This window comes from Leopardus geoffroyi, chromosome D3 (genome assembly GCF_018350155.1).
Source record: "Leopardus geoffroyi isolate Oge1 chromosome D3, O.geoffroyi_Oge1_pat1.0, whole genome shotgun sequence".
In the NCBI taxonomy this organism is placed as follows: domain Eukaryota; kingdom Metazoa; phylum Chordata; class Mammalia; order Carnivora; family Felidae; genus Leopardus; species Leopardus geoffroyi.
In genome coordinates, this window is record NC_059339.1 from 35,012,378 (window position 1) to 35,025,876 (window position 13,499).

At 38.5% G+C, this 13,499-nt stretch overlaps 1 protein-coding gene across 6 annotated transcripts in view; it reads right to left on the minus strand.

The window, feature by feature from the left end:
- ANKRD12 (ankyrin repeat domain 12) overlaps positions 1-13,499 on the minus strand; it is a 129,864-nt gene that overhangs the window by 4,921 nt on the left and 111,444 nt on the right. For all 6 annotated transcript variants that reach the window (XM_045457069.1, XM_045457065.1, XM_045457067.1 and 3 more), the window contains 3 exons: positions 6,963-7,061; positions 3,188-3,331; positions 235-330 (listed from right to left, as the gene is read on the minus strand). In XM_045457069.1, coding sequence (XP_045313025.1) covers positions 235-330; positions 3,188-3,331; positions 6,963-7,061 — 339 coding nt within the window. The remainder of the gene's footprint in view (positions 1-234; positions 331-3,187; positions 3,332-6,962; positions 7,062-13,499) is intronic.

The following is a 13,499-nucleotide window of genomic DNA, read 5'->3' on the forward strand; positions in this document are numbered from 1 at the left end:
GGACAGTAAGCATGAAGATGCCCCTTAGAAACTGCTTCTGTGACAGTTTCGTTTTTTACTACACTGGTCCTGAAAAGGGGACTTGTGGTCTTTATTTTCCTTTACCTTCTGACTGTAGCTGGCATGAGGATGCCTAATTGCTATCTCCTTTCCTAGTCACTCCTCTCTAACAGAGCTGCAATTTCCATATAAGGGGGAAGCATCCATTTAAACTGAATTTCTAAACATACGTACCTTTAATTTGTCAAATTTATCATCCACATCTTGCAACCAAGACATGAACTGTCTTGCGTTAAAGCGATCCCTCACAGAAGTTTTACTGTCATCAGACTGAAAAAGAATGTAAGTAGTTAATACTACCCAATAACCCACTTTAAAACCTATATGCCATCCTATCATTCTATGGTGTGATGGAAGGATGGAAACAGATTTTGAAAAAGGATAATAATATAATTTGGATATTTAAAAAGTTTGATAAAGCCTTTAGTTCCATATTGAATAGACAGATTATTACCAGAATTTCTAGGAAGCTGAGTTTAGTTGTTAAATAGAATTCTATTGCCTTGTGAGTCAAAGATGATTCTCAAAAAAGGCATCTTATATTAAGTACCACACCTATGACATTCTTATTCAAGTATACTTGATTTCCTATTTTCTTTTAATGCTAATGTTTACCATATGTAGGGAGAAAGAGTGCTAAGGTAGGAGACAGGACTTTGAGGCCAACATTTTTTCCAGGACCAATATTTTGGAGCGACCATAAAGAAATTCTGGATCAACTCTTAAGAACACTAGTTTTGGAATTAAGAGAGGCTGTATTCAAATGTCAGCTTTGTGTCTTACTGTGTGATCTTGAACTATTTACGTACTCTCAATTTTCTATTCTGTAAAACGGGAAGGAGTACCTTTTTTTAAACATTTTAAAAAATGTTTACTCATTTTGAAAGTGTACATGAATGGGGGAGGGGCAGAGAGAGAGAGAGAGAGAGAGAGAGAGAGAGAGGGAGTGGGGGGAGGGAGGGAGGGAGAAACCCAGGCAGGTTCTGCACTGTCAGCACAGAGCCCTGACATTGGGCTCAATTCCATGAACCTCGAGATCAGGACCTGAGCTGAAATCAAGAGTTGGATGCTTAACTGACTGAGCCAACCAGGTGCCCCTCTCATCTGTCATTTTATCAGAAATGTCATCGTGTTCTGATCCTGTGGCCTTCCATCTCGATTTCCAGTTGTGCTATGGATTAGTTTTTATTTTGACATGTCTTTTGTTATTTCAATAAGTTTTGGGAGAAATAAAAAATAAACAGGTATGTTTACTCAACCATTCTGAACTAGAAATCTTAAAGACTTTCCTTGTAGCTTGATTTACATTGTCCTAAAATTAATTTCATTACTCTATAATTGCACGCAACTTTAAAAGACTGCTTCGGATTCTGTGTCTCCCTCTCTCTCTACCCCTAACCCGCTCGCATTCTGTCTCTGTCTCTCTCAAAAATAAATAAACGTTAAAAAAAAAAAAAAAAGACCTCAAAATATTACATGGTCTAGTCCAGCCTTTAGTAACACAATTAAACTGTTCATTTCAGTTATTAAAAATCACTCATTCTTCTGTTTAAATTCTTTAAAGCTGTATTATGTAAAGTCCCTCAGTGGCATTTCCAGTGTTTATTTCCTTAGAGTCAAATAGTTCTTTCTTAAGATCCAATTATTCTTTTTTTTTTCTTTTTTTTTTTTTCAAAGTTTATTTATTTTTGGGACAGGGAGAGACAGAGCATGAACGGGGGAGGGGCAGAGAGAGAGGGAGACACAGAATCGGAAACAGGCTCCAGGCTCTGAGCCATCAGCCCAGAGCCTGACGCGGGGCTCGAACTCACGGACTGCGAGATCGTGACCTGGCTGAAGTCGGACGCTTAACCGACTGCGCCACCCAGGCGCCCCTTCTTAATTTTTTTTTAAGGTTTATTCATTTTTCAGAGACAGAGCATGAGCGGGGTAGGGGCAGAGAGAGGGGGACACAGAATCTGAAACAGGCTCCGGTCTCTGCGCTGTCCGCACACAGCCCGACGCAGGGCCAGAACTCACAGAGGGCGAGATCATGACCTGAGCCGAAGTCAAGATACTCAACCAAATGAGGCACCCAGGCGCCCCAAGATCCAATTAATTCTTAATAACTTTTTCAAATATCTGAATACTTTCATTTGGATAAAAATGGTTGGTGATTTTAAGAAAGTCTGAAATCTACTGATCTAGTTTTTTTTTTTTTTTTTTTTAAACAGATGAGAAAAAGCCCAGAGAGAACTAGGTAATTTTCTCTGGAATATACCCTGTATCATTTGTATTTCTAGACTGTCTGACCTAAAACAGCATTTCCTAGTATTTTTTATAATAATCTTTCACTGACTGTGCTTACACTCCCTATTTTCATCATTATATTCTCTCTTATGACCTATGAATTTCATTCTGGTTTGCGAGGCACAAAAATTCTGACCACTGAAATGTCTGGTTCTAAATTCGTATAATTTATATGTAGCATTAAACTTTATCCAAGACATAGCTACAGTTTTCTTCACAACTATATTTATTCCAGCAATATCCAAGATCAAGACAAAAAGCCTGGCCCTATTTTAGCCATCTAGAAATTTAATACGCCTGTAGTAGTTTTCCAGTTGCTTGAAGGTGTAAACATCCACTTTAGAAACAAATTACAGGGGCGCCTGGGTGGCTCAGTTGGTTGGGCGTCTGACTTCGGCTCAGGTCATGATCTCGCGGTCCGTGAGTTCGAGCCCTGCGTCGGGCTCTGTGCTGACAGCTCGGAGCCTGGGGCCTGTTTCGGATTCCGTGTCTCCCTCTTTTTCTGACCTTCCCCCATTCATGCTCTGTCTCAGTCTCAAAAATGAATAAACGTTAAAAAAAAAAAAAAAGGCTTTTTAGAAACAAATTACAAGTTATGTTCAAGGGACTATTCCAAACATGTATTGGTTTTATAAATATCTGCTTTTGTAAGATAACGCTAATGTTTAGAGGATTGTGGAAAAAAGAGGATCAGGTGATCTGGAAGTGCTTTATTCTCTAAGAGGTGTTTTTCTCCTTTGAGTTTTATTGATTGCTGAATTCAAGTTTCTTTTATGGAAACAGATGACAAAAACACACTGTACTTAGGAAAATTTTAACTGTATCATTGGCACTTTACCTGAGCGTCCAGTGGGACACTGTATACTTCTGCATCCAGTAAAACAGTGCACGCGCTAAATGGCAGTGTTTGATTTGCCAATGTTCTTGCAGCTCTGTAATGAACTCGCAGAACTTCCTGTTCATTGGATACAATAAGTTTTTCCTAGTTGAACCAAGAATGGAAAAAAAACAATTCTTCAATCACTTGCTTTTCAAATAAGATAAAATCACTTAAAACGTACCACAGAACCTGAATCTCAGAGTAGTTTTTTCTTACAGAAAGCTTGAGATTTGAGAATTCCAAGTGTTCTAAAAGTATTAAGTAAATGCTCTTACCAAATGTGGCAGTCTCTTCTTAAAAATTATCTTTTAAGATGTACAATGGTGGCTTTTTGTATATTCACCAAGATGTTCAACCATCACCACTAGTTTCAGAACATTTTCATCACACCCAAAAGAAACTTCATACCCATCACTAGTCGTGGCCCATTCCTCCTCTTCCCCTGGCAACCGCTACACTACTTTTTGTTGCTGTGGACTTACCTACTCTGAACATTTCTTACAAACGGATCCATATAATATGTGGTATTTTATGAATGGCTTCTTTCATGTCACATGTTTTCAAGGTTCATCTGTGTGCAGCATCAGTACTTCATCCCTTCTTATGGCCAAATAATATTCCCATACACAAACACACCACGTTTTATTTATCCGTTCATCAGCTGATGGTCTTTTGGGTTGTTCCTACTTTCGTGCTGTCATGAATAATGCTGCCATGAACATTCATCCTCCAAGTTTTTGTTTGGATGCATAGTTTCTGTTTCTTTAGGTAATTAACAAGTGGAGCTACTAGGTCATATGGCAGTTCTATGTTTAACCTGGACAGAAACTGCCGAATTGTTCTTACAGCAGCTGTATCATTTTACATTTCCACCAGCAGTGTGTGAGGGTTCCAATTTTTCACATCCTTGCCAACACTCGTTATTATCTTTTAATTATAGCCTTTCTGATGGGTGTGAAGTGGTGTGCCGTTGTGGTAGCAGCTTGTTTTATAATGAATATTTTCACAGAAACACTGTACTTTGATGCTAATTTTAAACCTCTAGCAATGACAATGCAATCCTGCCTTCAAATGTGTTAAGTGGGGTGCAAAACCTCCAATTATGTAATATGCAGAGTCACCCTATCATAAAGTTAATGAAATGATGTGGGCGATCTTCTGCATTTAGCAGACTGGGAATTCCTAGGGTGTAGCTACAGATCTCAACCCATCATGATACTGGTTTATAGAGTTGTGCCATCTGGTGGTAACGGTCTTTTTTGGCTTAAACATCAACGAGGACAACTCTGGGAACTGTGGACGGCTGGAACTTCAAAGACAGAGGTAATGAGTCCAGGAATTCTCCAGTTAGAAGATGTCTACCATTTTGTGGGTTTTGTCTGGCAGGCTAGGCTAAGAGAATATTCAGGGTGTGGCTGGTCTTGTTCCCGACCATGTTCCCCATTCTCCCTCAACTTGACAAGAACTTTATCCTTCCCCTACTGGAGCATGCAGGCCTTATATCCACATATGTATTGCTGTACAGTTTTGCTGTATTTATAATTTAGTGAAAAGACAAAGAAACACAGTCCTATTTAATCTCTTTTAAATTCTGATGTGACAAATGATACACAAAAGAGAAGAGGTAAGTCTAACACTTAGGATTAATTTAACTACAAGTTTAAGGTGGGACTTTAAGTGATAAAATATCCAAAAAAAAAAAAAAAACCAAAAAACCAGATACTAAGAAAAAATAGCTGGAAGAAAAGTTTTCTAAAAAACTGGTTGCAGTTGTACAGAGATTAAGAGCAATAACTAAAAATCCCTTAACACTGTCTGGAAATACATTATTATTTTTTTTAAGTTTATTTATTTTGAGAGAGAATGAGTGGGGGGGGGTGGGCAGAGAGAAAAGGGGACAGAGGATTCAAAGTTGGCTCTGTGCTGATACAGAGAGCCCAATGTGGGGCTCAAACTCACAAACCATGAGATCATCACCTGAGCCGAAGTCAGATGCTTAACCGACTGAGTCATCCAGGTGCCCCAAGAAATAGATTATTTGAAGTCAGACTCCTTCTGCTAAAATACTTCACAGAGATATACTGTGTGAATGACAGCCTAAATAGTCCACTTAATGTTGTGTCCTTGAACTTCTGCAACACAGCTTCTCAAACAATGTCTTTGGAGCATGGGTCATGTATGTCTCAAAGTGAACATGGAACGGGAAAAATCAGATCTTTGTTTTTACCAACTGCCAACTGGCATTTTTTTCAATTATGAACATGGGCCACAAACCACAGTAATATCAGAAGTATCTGCAACTTTGCCATCCACAGAAATCACAAGGATTTTCAATTCTTAACTGTTGCAGGTATTGCCCCCAAATGGTATCACTGTTTGCTGTCACGTTGGTCAGGCATTTTAAATTGCTTTCTAGTACTCTGCAATTCTAAATTGTTTGTTGGTCAACATATGAACAGATGGGAGTCATTTTTACTCTTTGTTAAAGTTTGGAAAATTGTACTGTTCAAATGAGAATTCGTAACTGTCTGTAAGGCAGCATGGCTTTCATAGCATGGATAGATGCACAGATAAAAATATGTTATCAACTGGCTTGAAACATGCCTGGTGGTTGAAATAGCTATTGACATGTTATACGACCTAACTTCTTATTGAGAACAAACCACTCATTGACATGCACAATGTTGTAAGATCTGTATCAGTGCTTCTTTCATTTACTGTTGCTTGTAATGCTGTAAGTTTATTAATTTAAAAACATAATTCTGAGAAAAGGTTTATATTTACCAGATTGTTACAGAGGTCCCAGGACACAAAAAAAGTTAAAAACCCGAGCCCTAGGGAATCAATGTATGAATTAAAGAAATTGCATGCTTTTGTTTGGATGAGTATGTATTTATCTCTTTGAAGGATCACAGCTCATATTAAGTTCCAGAATCCTTGACCCTCCCAAAAGATTAAGAAGGTATTATATTTTTGTCAATCTAAGTGAAATGACTTTCATGATTTCTCTAAATAAGCGGCCTTTTTCATGTCATTCCATGCCCAGACTAACCACCAGAAACTAGAATATGAAAGGAGACCTATAAGGAACACTAAGCACAGCTTTGTAAGTATTCTGCACTAAAGGAGCTGGTATCAAGCAACAATTCTAAAACTTGGAAATCCAACTGTCTAACTAGGAATTCACTGCTTTAGTTCAACAAATGATAACAAGAAATTATTAAGAGATTTTTATACATCAAAAATACACTCAACATGAACCATAACATAGGGGCAGCTACCCTAAAACAGGTTTAAAAATTCTCCATCTAACTGCACAGGAACAAGACAACAAAATCAAACCATTTCCCAAAATGGTTCTAAATAAGGAAAATCTAAGAAAATTGTGTGTGTGTGTTTCGTGTATGTGTATGTATGTATATATATAATATAGGTCGTTATAATCTATTGTTAAAATATTTAAAAAAAAAATTTTTTTTTTCAACATTTATTTTTGGGACAGAGAGAGACAGAGCATGAACAGGGGAGGGGCAGAGAGAGAGGGAGACACAGAATCGGAAACAGGCTCCAGGCTCTGAGCCATCAGCCCAGAGCCCGACGCGGGGCTCGAACTCATGGACCGCAAGATCGTGACCTGGCTGAAGTCGGACGCCTAACCGACTGCGCCACCCAGGCGCCCCAAAATATTTTTAATATAAATGTTATTTTTAGCATAAATGTAAACATTTCTTACCCTTTCAATACTGTGTTGCAAACGTAGTTTCATCCTTACAACTTCCTGTTGCCGAAAAAGCTCTTTAAGTGGATCTGACAGTGAAGGTGGTGGTGTAATCTAATTTTTAAAAAAATATATAGTTAAAAATATTAGGTTTGGTTTACAACAATGGGCTATTCTTATAAAATTAAACTTCTTAGTGTATCACTTAATGAAAACATAAGTTTTGATGTTCTCTGAATTAGATAATACAGTAACGATTATCCAACTGGTTGTTACTTCCCAATCAATGGTCTGAAACACAGCAGAACTTACTGGTTAATTCAGATGTTTTAATTCAGAGGCAATAGCAAATTTCAAAGAGCAAATTAGAAGGACTAAGGAAGTTCCTGACTACAGAGACACATTTTAGAGCATTAATAAGTGCCAGCTCACATATGGGGGGGGGGGGGGGGGGGGGATGCGCACGCGGATGGTCACAGAAACAGAAAAATACCAAGCAAATAGTCGTAAACATTACAGCAGTCTAAGTCTCAGTATGGTAAGTCTCTTTGTTGACATGTAAAAATCAAATGCTAAAGTGCTGCGCTTTACATTTACTGAATTAAGACTTTTTAAAAAAGAAGGAATTATCTTCTAATAGATAACTTCTTTATTTGCATGTGATAAACCCTCTTTGTCCATCCATACTCAAAAATCCTGCGGTTGGCTCATCTCTAATTTGACTATTAAAGTGGACTGCTTTCTGGTAGAAGCTGGCAGCTAAGGAAGCCAACTCCATCTACGCATGTGCAATACTGTTATGAGACATCTGTGATCCTTTTAATATTCTCCCTCTACCCTTTGGAATATCTATATTCCTCCTCCCACCCCTGACTAGCTTGTAACTACTGTCAGCATATTGGGGCAAAGCAAGGTATCTCAGTATGTTTTGGTAGCATGTGGGAACCTAGTTGACTCTTCTGACTCTTCAGAAGGTGGGACAAACAGATTCTATGTGCTTCCTGATGTGGTGCTTAAGGAATTATATAACACCATATACAGAAAGCTCTAGACAAAGAATCAAACTTGTATCTAACTGGGACTCTATCATCAGTGAACAATTTACAGGAATTATGGGGGTCCAAAAAAAAAAGTTAAATCCTATCACAAGGATTCACTCAGTTGAATCACTGTGGTGGAAAATTCTATAGGACAGATAACTTATTGCGGTGGATTATTTTTCATGCCTCTAACTGCAATGATACATCTGTTTGATTTCTGTGTCTTCTAACCATCTTTAAATTTAACAAGAGTAACAGTAAAGTTTAGTGCTATGGTTTTAAAGTTTTCCAAAACCATAAAGGCCTCCTTTATATCACCCAAAGGAAGAGTATCTACTCCTTTGAACCTGGGGTGTCAGAGAAAGCTTCTTGGAGAGGCTTAATGCCTGAGGCTGCATCTTAAAGGAAGAGCCAGAATCAAGAGTTAAGAGAAAGGAGTTGTGGGGGGAAAAAAGAAGAGAAAGAAGAGGGGAGGGTAATTCCCAGAAGAAAAGATAGCATAATCAAGTTCATGAAACAAAGAGATAGTAGGGTGTCAGGAGCCAACTACAAGTTGAATTCCTGGGATGCCAACTTTGAGGGAAGGAATGGTGGGACATGAGGATCAGCAGGGGCAAAGTCATTAGCGTTCTGTAAACCAGTTTTTTTTTTTTTTTTTTTTAACCAGCTATTCTTAAATAGCTATTCTTAAATAGCTGTTCTGTGGGTTCCACAGAACACGGAGCCCACAAACATGACTTGTGAGAAATGGTTCTAAGAACAAGTGGGTTTGAGAAATATTGTACATATATACTCACTCAGGTGTCTCACAATCAAGTTAAATTTAATGGTTCTGAGAAGTTCAGAAATGAAGAAACCTATTTTTAGACTAATGGTGCTTCATTTCCCAAACTTTTTTTAAATTTTATTAAAAAAATTTTTTTTAATGTTTATTTTTTGAGAGAGAGGTTGGCAGAGTGTGAGCAGGGGAGGGGCAGAAAGAGAGGAAGACCCAGAATCTGAAGCAGGCTCCGGGATCTGAACTGTCAGCACAGAGCATGACGCGGGGCTGGAACCCACGAACCGTGAGATCATGACCTGAGCTGAAGTCGGGCACTCAATCGACTGAGCAACCCAGGTGCCCCATTTCCCAAACTTATTTGACCATGAGCTCTCCCTACCTTGCCCCAGCCTGCCCCCCCCACCCACCCGCCATGTATTTAATTAACATGCTGTGGAACAGACAGTATGTATAACAGTGTAAATTTTGTATGTGGTGGGGAATCATTGAAAGATCTTACAGCTCACTGCTGTGTCTGCAGAATAGATATTAGGAGGACAAGAAATTAAGAAAACAAATCACTGTGACACTGGTATGAGAAGGAGGGAGTGGAAGGGATGGGGTCTAAAAATAATGATTAAGGATAAGAGAGGGAGCAGCTAATGACCACTTGTGGGTCCTCCAGCATGAGGGGGCCAGATTGCTGGTAGGAGATACCCCAGGAGGAGAAAAGAGGAAAGAGAAATAAGGGTTTTGGATAAATTCAGTGCTGACATGTTAAGTTTGTGGAGCTCACGGACATCCAAGTGGAGCTAGCCAGTTAGCAAAAAAGAAGCTGAGGAGAGAGGTTTGGGCAGAACACATAAATTTGGAAATTTCCAACATCTAGCAACGTACAGAGAAATGGTAAAATCACCAAAGGAATATATGGAGACTTTCTGAGGAAACTTTCCTTTTGCTGTTTCCCTCATCTATCTTTAAGTAAATCAAGCTTGGGGATTTTGTCTTTTAAGATCTGTGAGTCCCAGGAGTCTCTAGAATAAAAAAATCTCTTGATAGCTTCCCAGGGATGCTCTTCATGCCCCTGCTGTAGGGACTCTGTGTCGGTACTAGTGACCACAGTGGATACCATGATGTGACAAGTCTTTTTCTTTTATTCTCGCTCTGTTCATTTGCCTTTTGGGAACCTGACCTAAGGTTTCACTTTTCTTCGTTTCATTTCCTCTGGAGAAACAGCAACATTCCGGTTAGATTATGAGAAAAATACCTGATAGAAGAACAAACACTTAAATTGACTTTGGAGATGTTTCACTACATTTCTAACAGGTTCTATAAACAGATCACATAAATGTAGAGATTAATTCAATAAGATGGCAATTAGCTGACAGAGGAAACAAATGGATAAAATCATATTGGAAGGTACTAAAAATAACGTATGTAAAAGTGATCTTTGTTATTCTGGGATTTACTTTTTAGGACTAAGTTTTGAACAAATGAGTTTCAGTCCAATAAACTCAAAAGTAGCTTTTTATGAACAAGAGGTGGGGGGTTTGCATATTAACTCTAGTAAATATGAACCTTAAAGTTATTTTGAGATGGATAAAATAAAGGTAACCTCTTAAATCTGTATACTGTTTTAAAATTTTTAATGGGTTATGGCATATACTATTTCAACCTGCTTTGAGGTAGGGTAGGTATTATTGTTTTACAGATGTGAAAACTAAGAATCAGAGAAGTGAAGGAATTATTCAAGATCACACAGCTGGTTTGTAGCAAAACCCAGACAAACTTATGTACAGTACTTAGAAATCTCCTGCTCTTTCTACTATACCGTGCTGTGTTTCTTTAATAACTCTCATTAAAAACAAACAAAAATTACCTACTACACTCAGAAAAAATTTTCAGCTCTATTTATAGTACTTTTTGAAACATTTGCTATAACTAAATTTTGATTTAATCAAAGCTGTATCCCCAGTACTGCTACAAGAGAAACTTGTATTACATCATCTTTGAAGGAGTAAGAAAAGGTGATCATAATCAAATGCACACATAATATATATACAAATATACATATATATCTCTCAACAGGCAGCACTGAAAAGGCACCTTGACATGGATTAGAACTGTTTTTCGTGAAACAGTCTGTACAAAGTTTAATTTAAATAGGTTCTTTATGGGGCGCCTGGGTGGCGCAGTCGGTTAAGCGTCCGACTTCAGCCAGGTCACGATCTCGCGGTCCGTGAGTTCGAGCCCCGCGTCGGGCTCTGGGCTGATGGCTCAGAGCCTGGAGCCTGTTTCCGATTCTGTGTCTCCCTCTCTCTCTGCCCCTCCCCTGTTCATACTCTGTCTCTCTCTGTCCCAAAAATAAAATAAACTTTGAAAAAAAAAAAAATTTAAATAGGTTCTTTATGTTTTTACCTGTATTTCAAGCCTATGATACAACATACTTCAGTTAAAATTTTTTACTCTTTAAGGGGAAACAAAGGAAACAAAATGATTAGCTTTATATTGAGTTATTAACAAATTATCTTACTGAGAAAATTTGAAAGAATGACAAATTTACAATTCTATTTTTTTAAATCTACTATTACTGCTTATTAGTAGTAGAGTAATATAAAAATCTCTTGTCTTTCAAGATTTAAAGAGCACTAGCATCAGGTAAATTCTATGGATGTGGGACTAAAGAACCACCTTGTCTCTAACTTTTTGTTCTTCTCTGAACTGGGCTTTGAAAAGCCATGCAAAGGCATGCAAAGGCATGATGTGAAACAGTATAAAATAGCCTGGGGAAGCATCATGTACAGTAGGGTATAACTACCTAGAAAAGCCTAGAAAGGTATGGGAAGACCTGTAGACAATGATGGGGATTTTGGTTTACAGAACATTAAGAGTCTCTAAAGATGTTTATAGCCAGGTGGTCACATAATCAGATCTGAGTTATATATAAGGTACCTAGACAGTAAGAAAGCTAGATGGACAGAAGAGATTAGACTAGAATCCATGACAACTCTTCAGAATGCCTGTTTTGTTTTCTTTTTATTTCTTTAAAAAAAATTTTTTTTTTTTTTTATTTACTTTTGAGAGAGACAGAGCATGAGCAGCAGAGGGGCAGAGAGAGAGGGAGACACAGAATCCGAGGCAGGCTCCAGGCTCCAGCTGTCAGCACAGAGCCCAATGCAGGGCTCGAACCCACGAATGGTGAGATTGTGACCTGAGCTGAAGTTGGATGTTCAACTGACTGAGCCACCCAGGCACCCTTATGTTTTTTATTTTGAGAGAGAGAAAGAGAGAGAGAGCGCGAGTGGGGGAGAGGATCAAATGGGAGACAGAAAAGTAAGCAGGCTCCATGATGGAGCCCAATGTGGGACAACTCAGGGATCATGACTTGAGCTGAAATCAAGTCAGATGCTCAACCGACTGAGCCACCCAGGTGCCCATTTTGATTTCTGAGATCTAGTTAGCACAATGCTTAGCATTTGGTTATGAATTACTTGATTATGTAATATTCTGAATATTTAATTATGCAATATTCACGTATGTGAGTGAACAGTGTATGGAGCTAATGTGGTCCTCACACAGCAGTAGTAAGAAACAGAAGGGGAGAGGAAGTAAGATGAATCAACATGACTTAGTGATTGACGTGGAGGTTGAATTTTGGGTTGCCAGTCTGGGAAATGAGAGAGCAGGTAACGATAATAAGTAAATCGGAGAGGACAAAAAGAGCACTTCTGCGGTAAGATAAATGGGCTTAGTGTGGGACCTAATGATTTTATGGATATTGTGGTACAGTCAGGTGATGTTCACAAGCAGCTAGAAACACAGTTATGGACATCACTATGTATTCACAGCTGAAGATAAATTTGGGATCCATTCTACAAGATAAATAGTGTCCTAGCCCTTAATCAGATTACAGGCAGACATGTAAACAGTTAACTATGATATCATGTGGGAGGTATGAGAAAGATATAAACAGTTCTGCTTTGACAAGATTTTGCACAGAGGTGACAACACGGCCGGAACAAAGGCACGGAAGAAGATAGAAAAGGAGGCCTGGGGAGAACAATTATTTCAGGTAGAAGGAACAGTACTAAGCAGAAGTAATGAACAAGAGATTTCCATTCAAGAGTGAATTAAATATGGCTGAATTATTGGGTGAGTTTGGAAGCAGTGAGAAAATGAAGCTGGAGGGGTAGACTGGGGTCAGATTACAAAATGAATAAGGTTATGCCATGACTATATGTGGATTTTAAGCTGTAGGCAATGGGAAGCCAGCTAATCACAGCTAAGATATTTAAGTAGAGAAACGGTTTTTTATTGTTGTTGCTGTTTTTAAGTTTTACTTATTTAGGTCATCTTTACACCCAACGTAGGGCTCAAACTCAGGACCCTGATATCAAGAGTCGCATGCTCTTCCAACTGGGCCAGCCAGGCACCCCTTTATTGTTTTTAAAAGGATACAAGTTTAACAACAAAAGAGAATGCTTCTGCAGAAAGAGAGTAGGGGAAAAAAAGAAGTGAAAGAGTGGCTGTAATGTTCTAAGTGAGAGATAATGATGAGGGCCCTAAAGCAAGGCAGTGGTAGAGGAGACAGATTCTAGAGAGAGTTCTAAAGTAGAATGCTTAGAATTTGGTAACTGATAGGATACTACTCTGCTGTCATCACTAATAAAAAAAAAAAAAGTGGTTTCTGAGCACGTGAGAGAGAAATCATTTCTTTTGGTCTGGGGGAGTCTGAGTTTGGAACAGATGCTT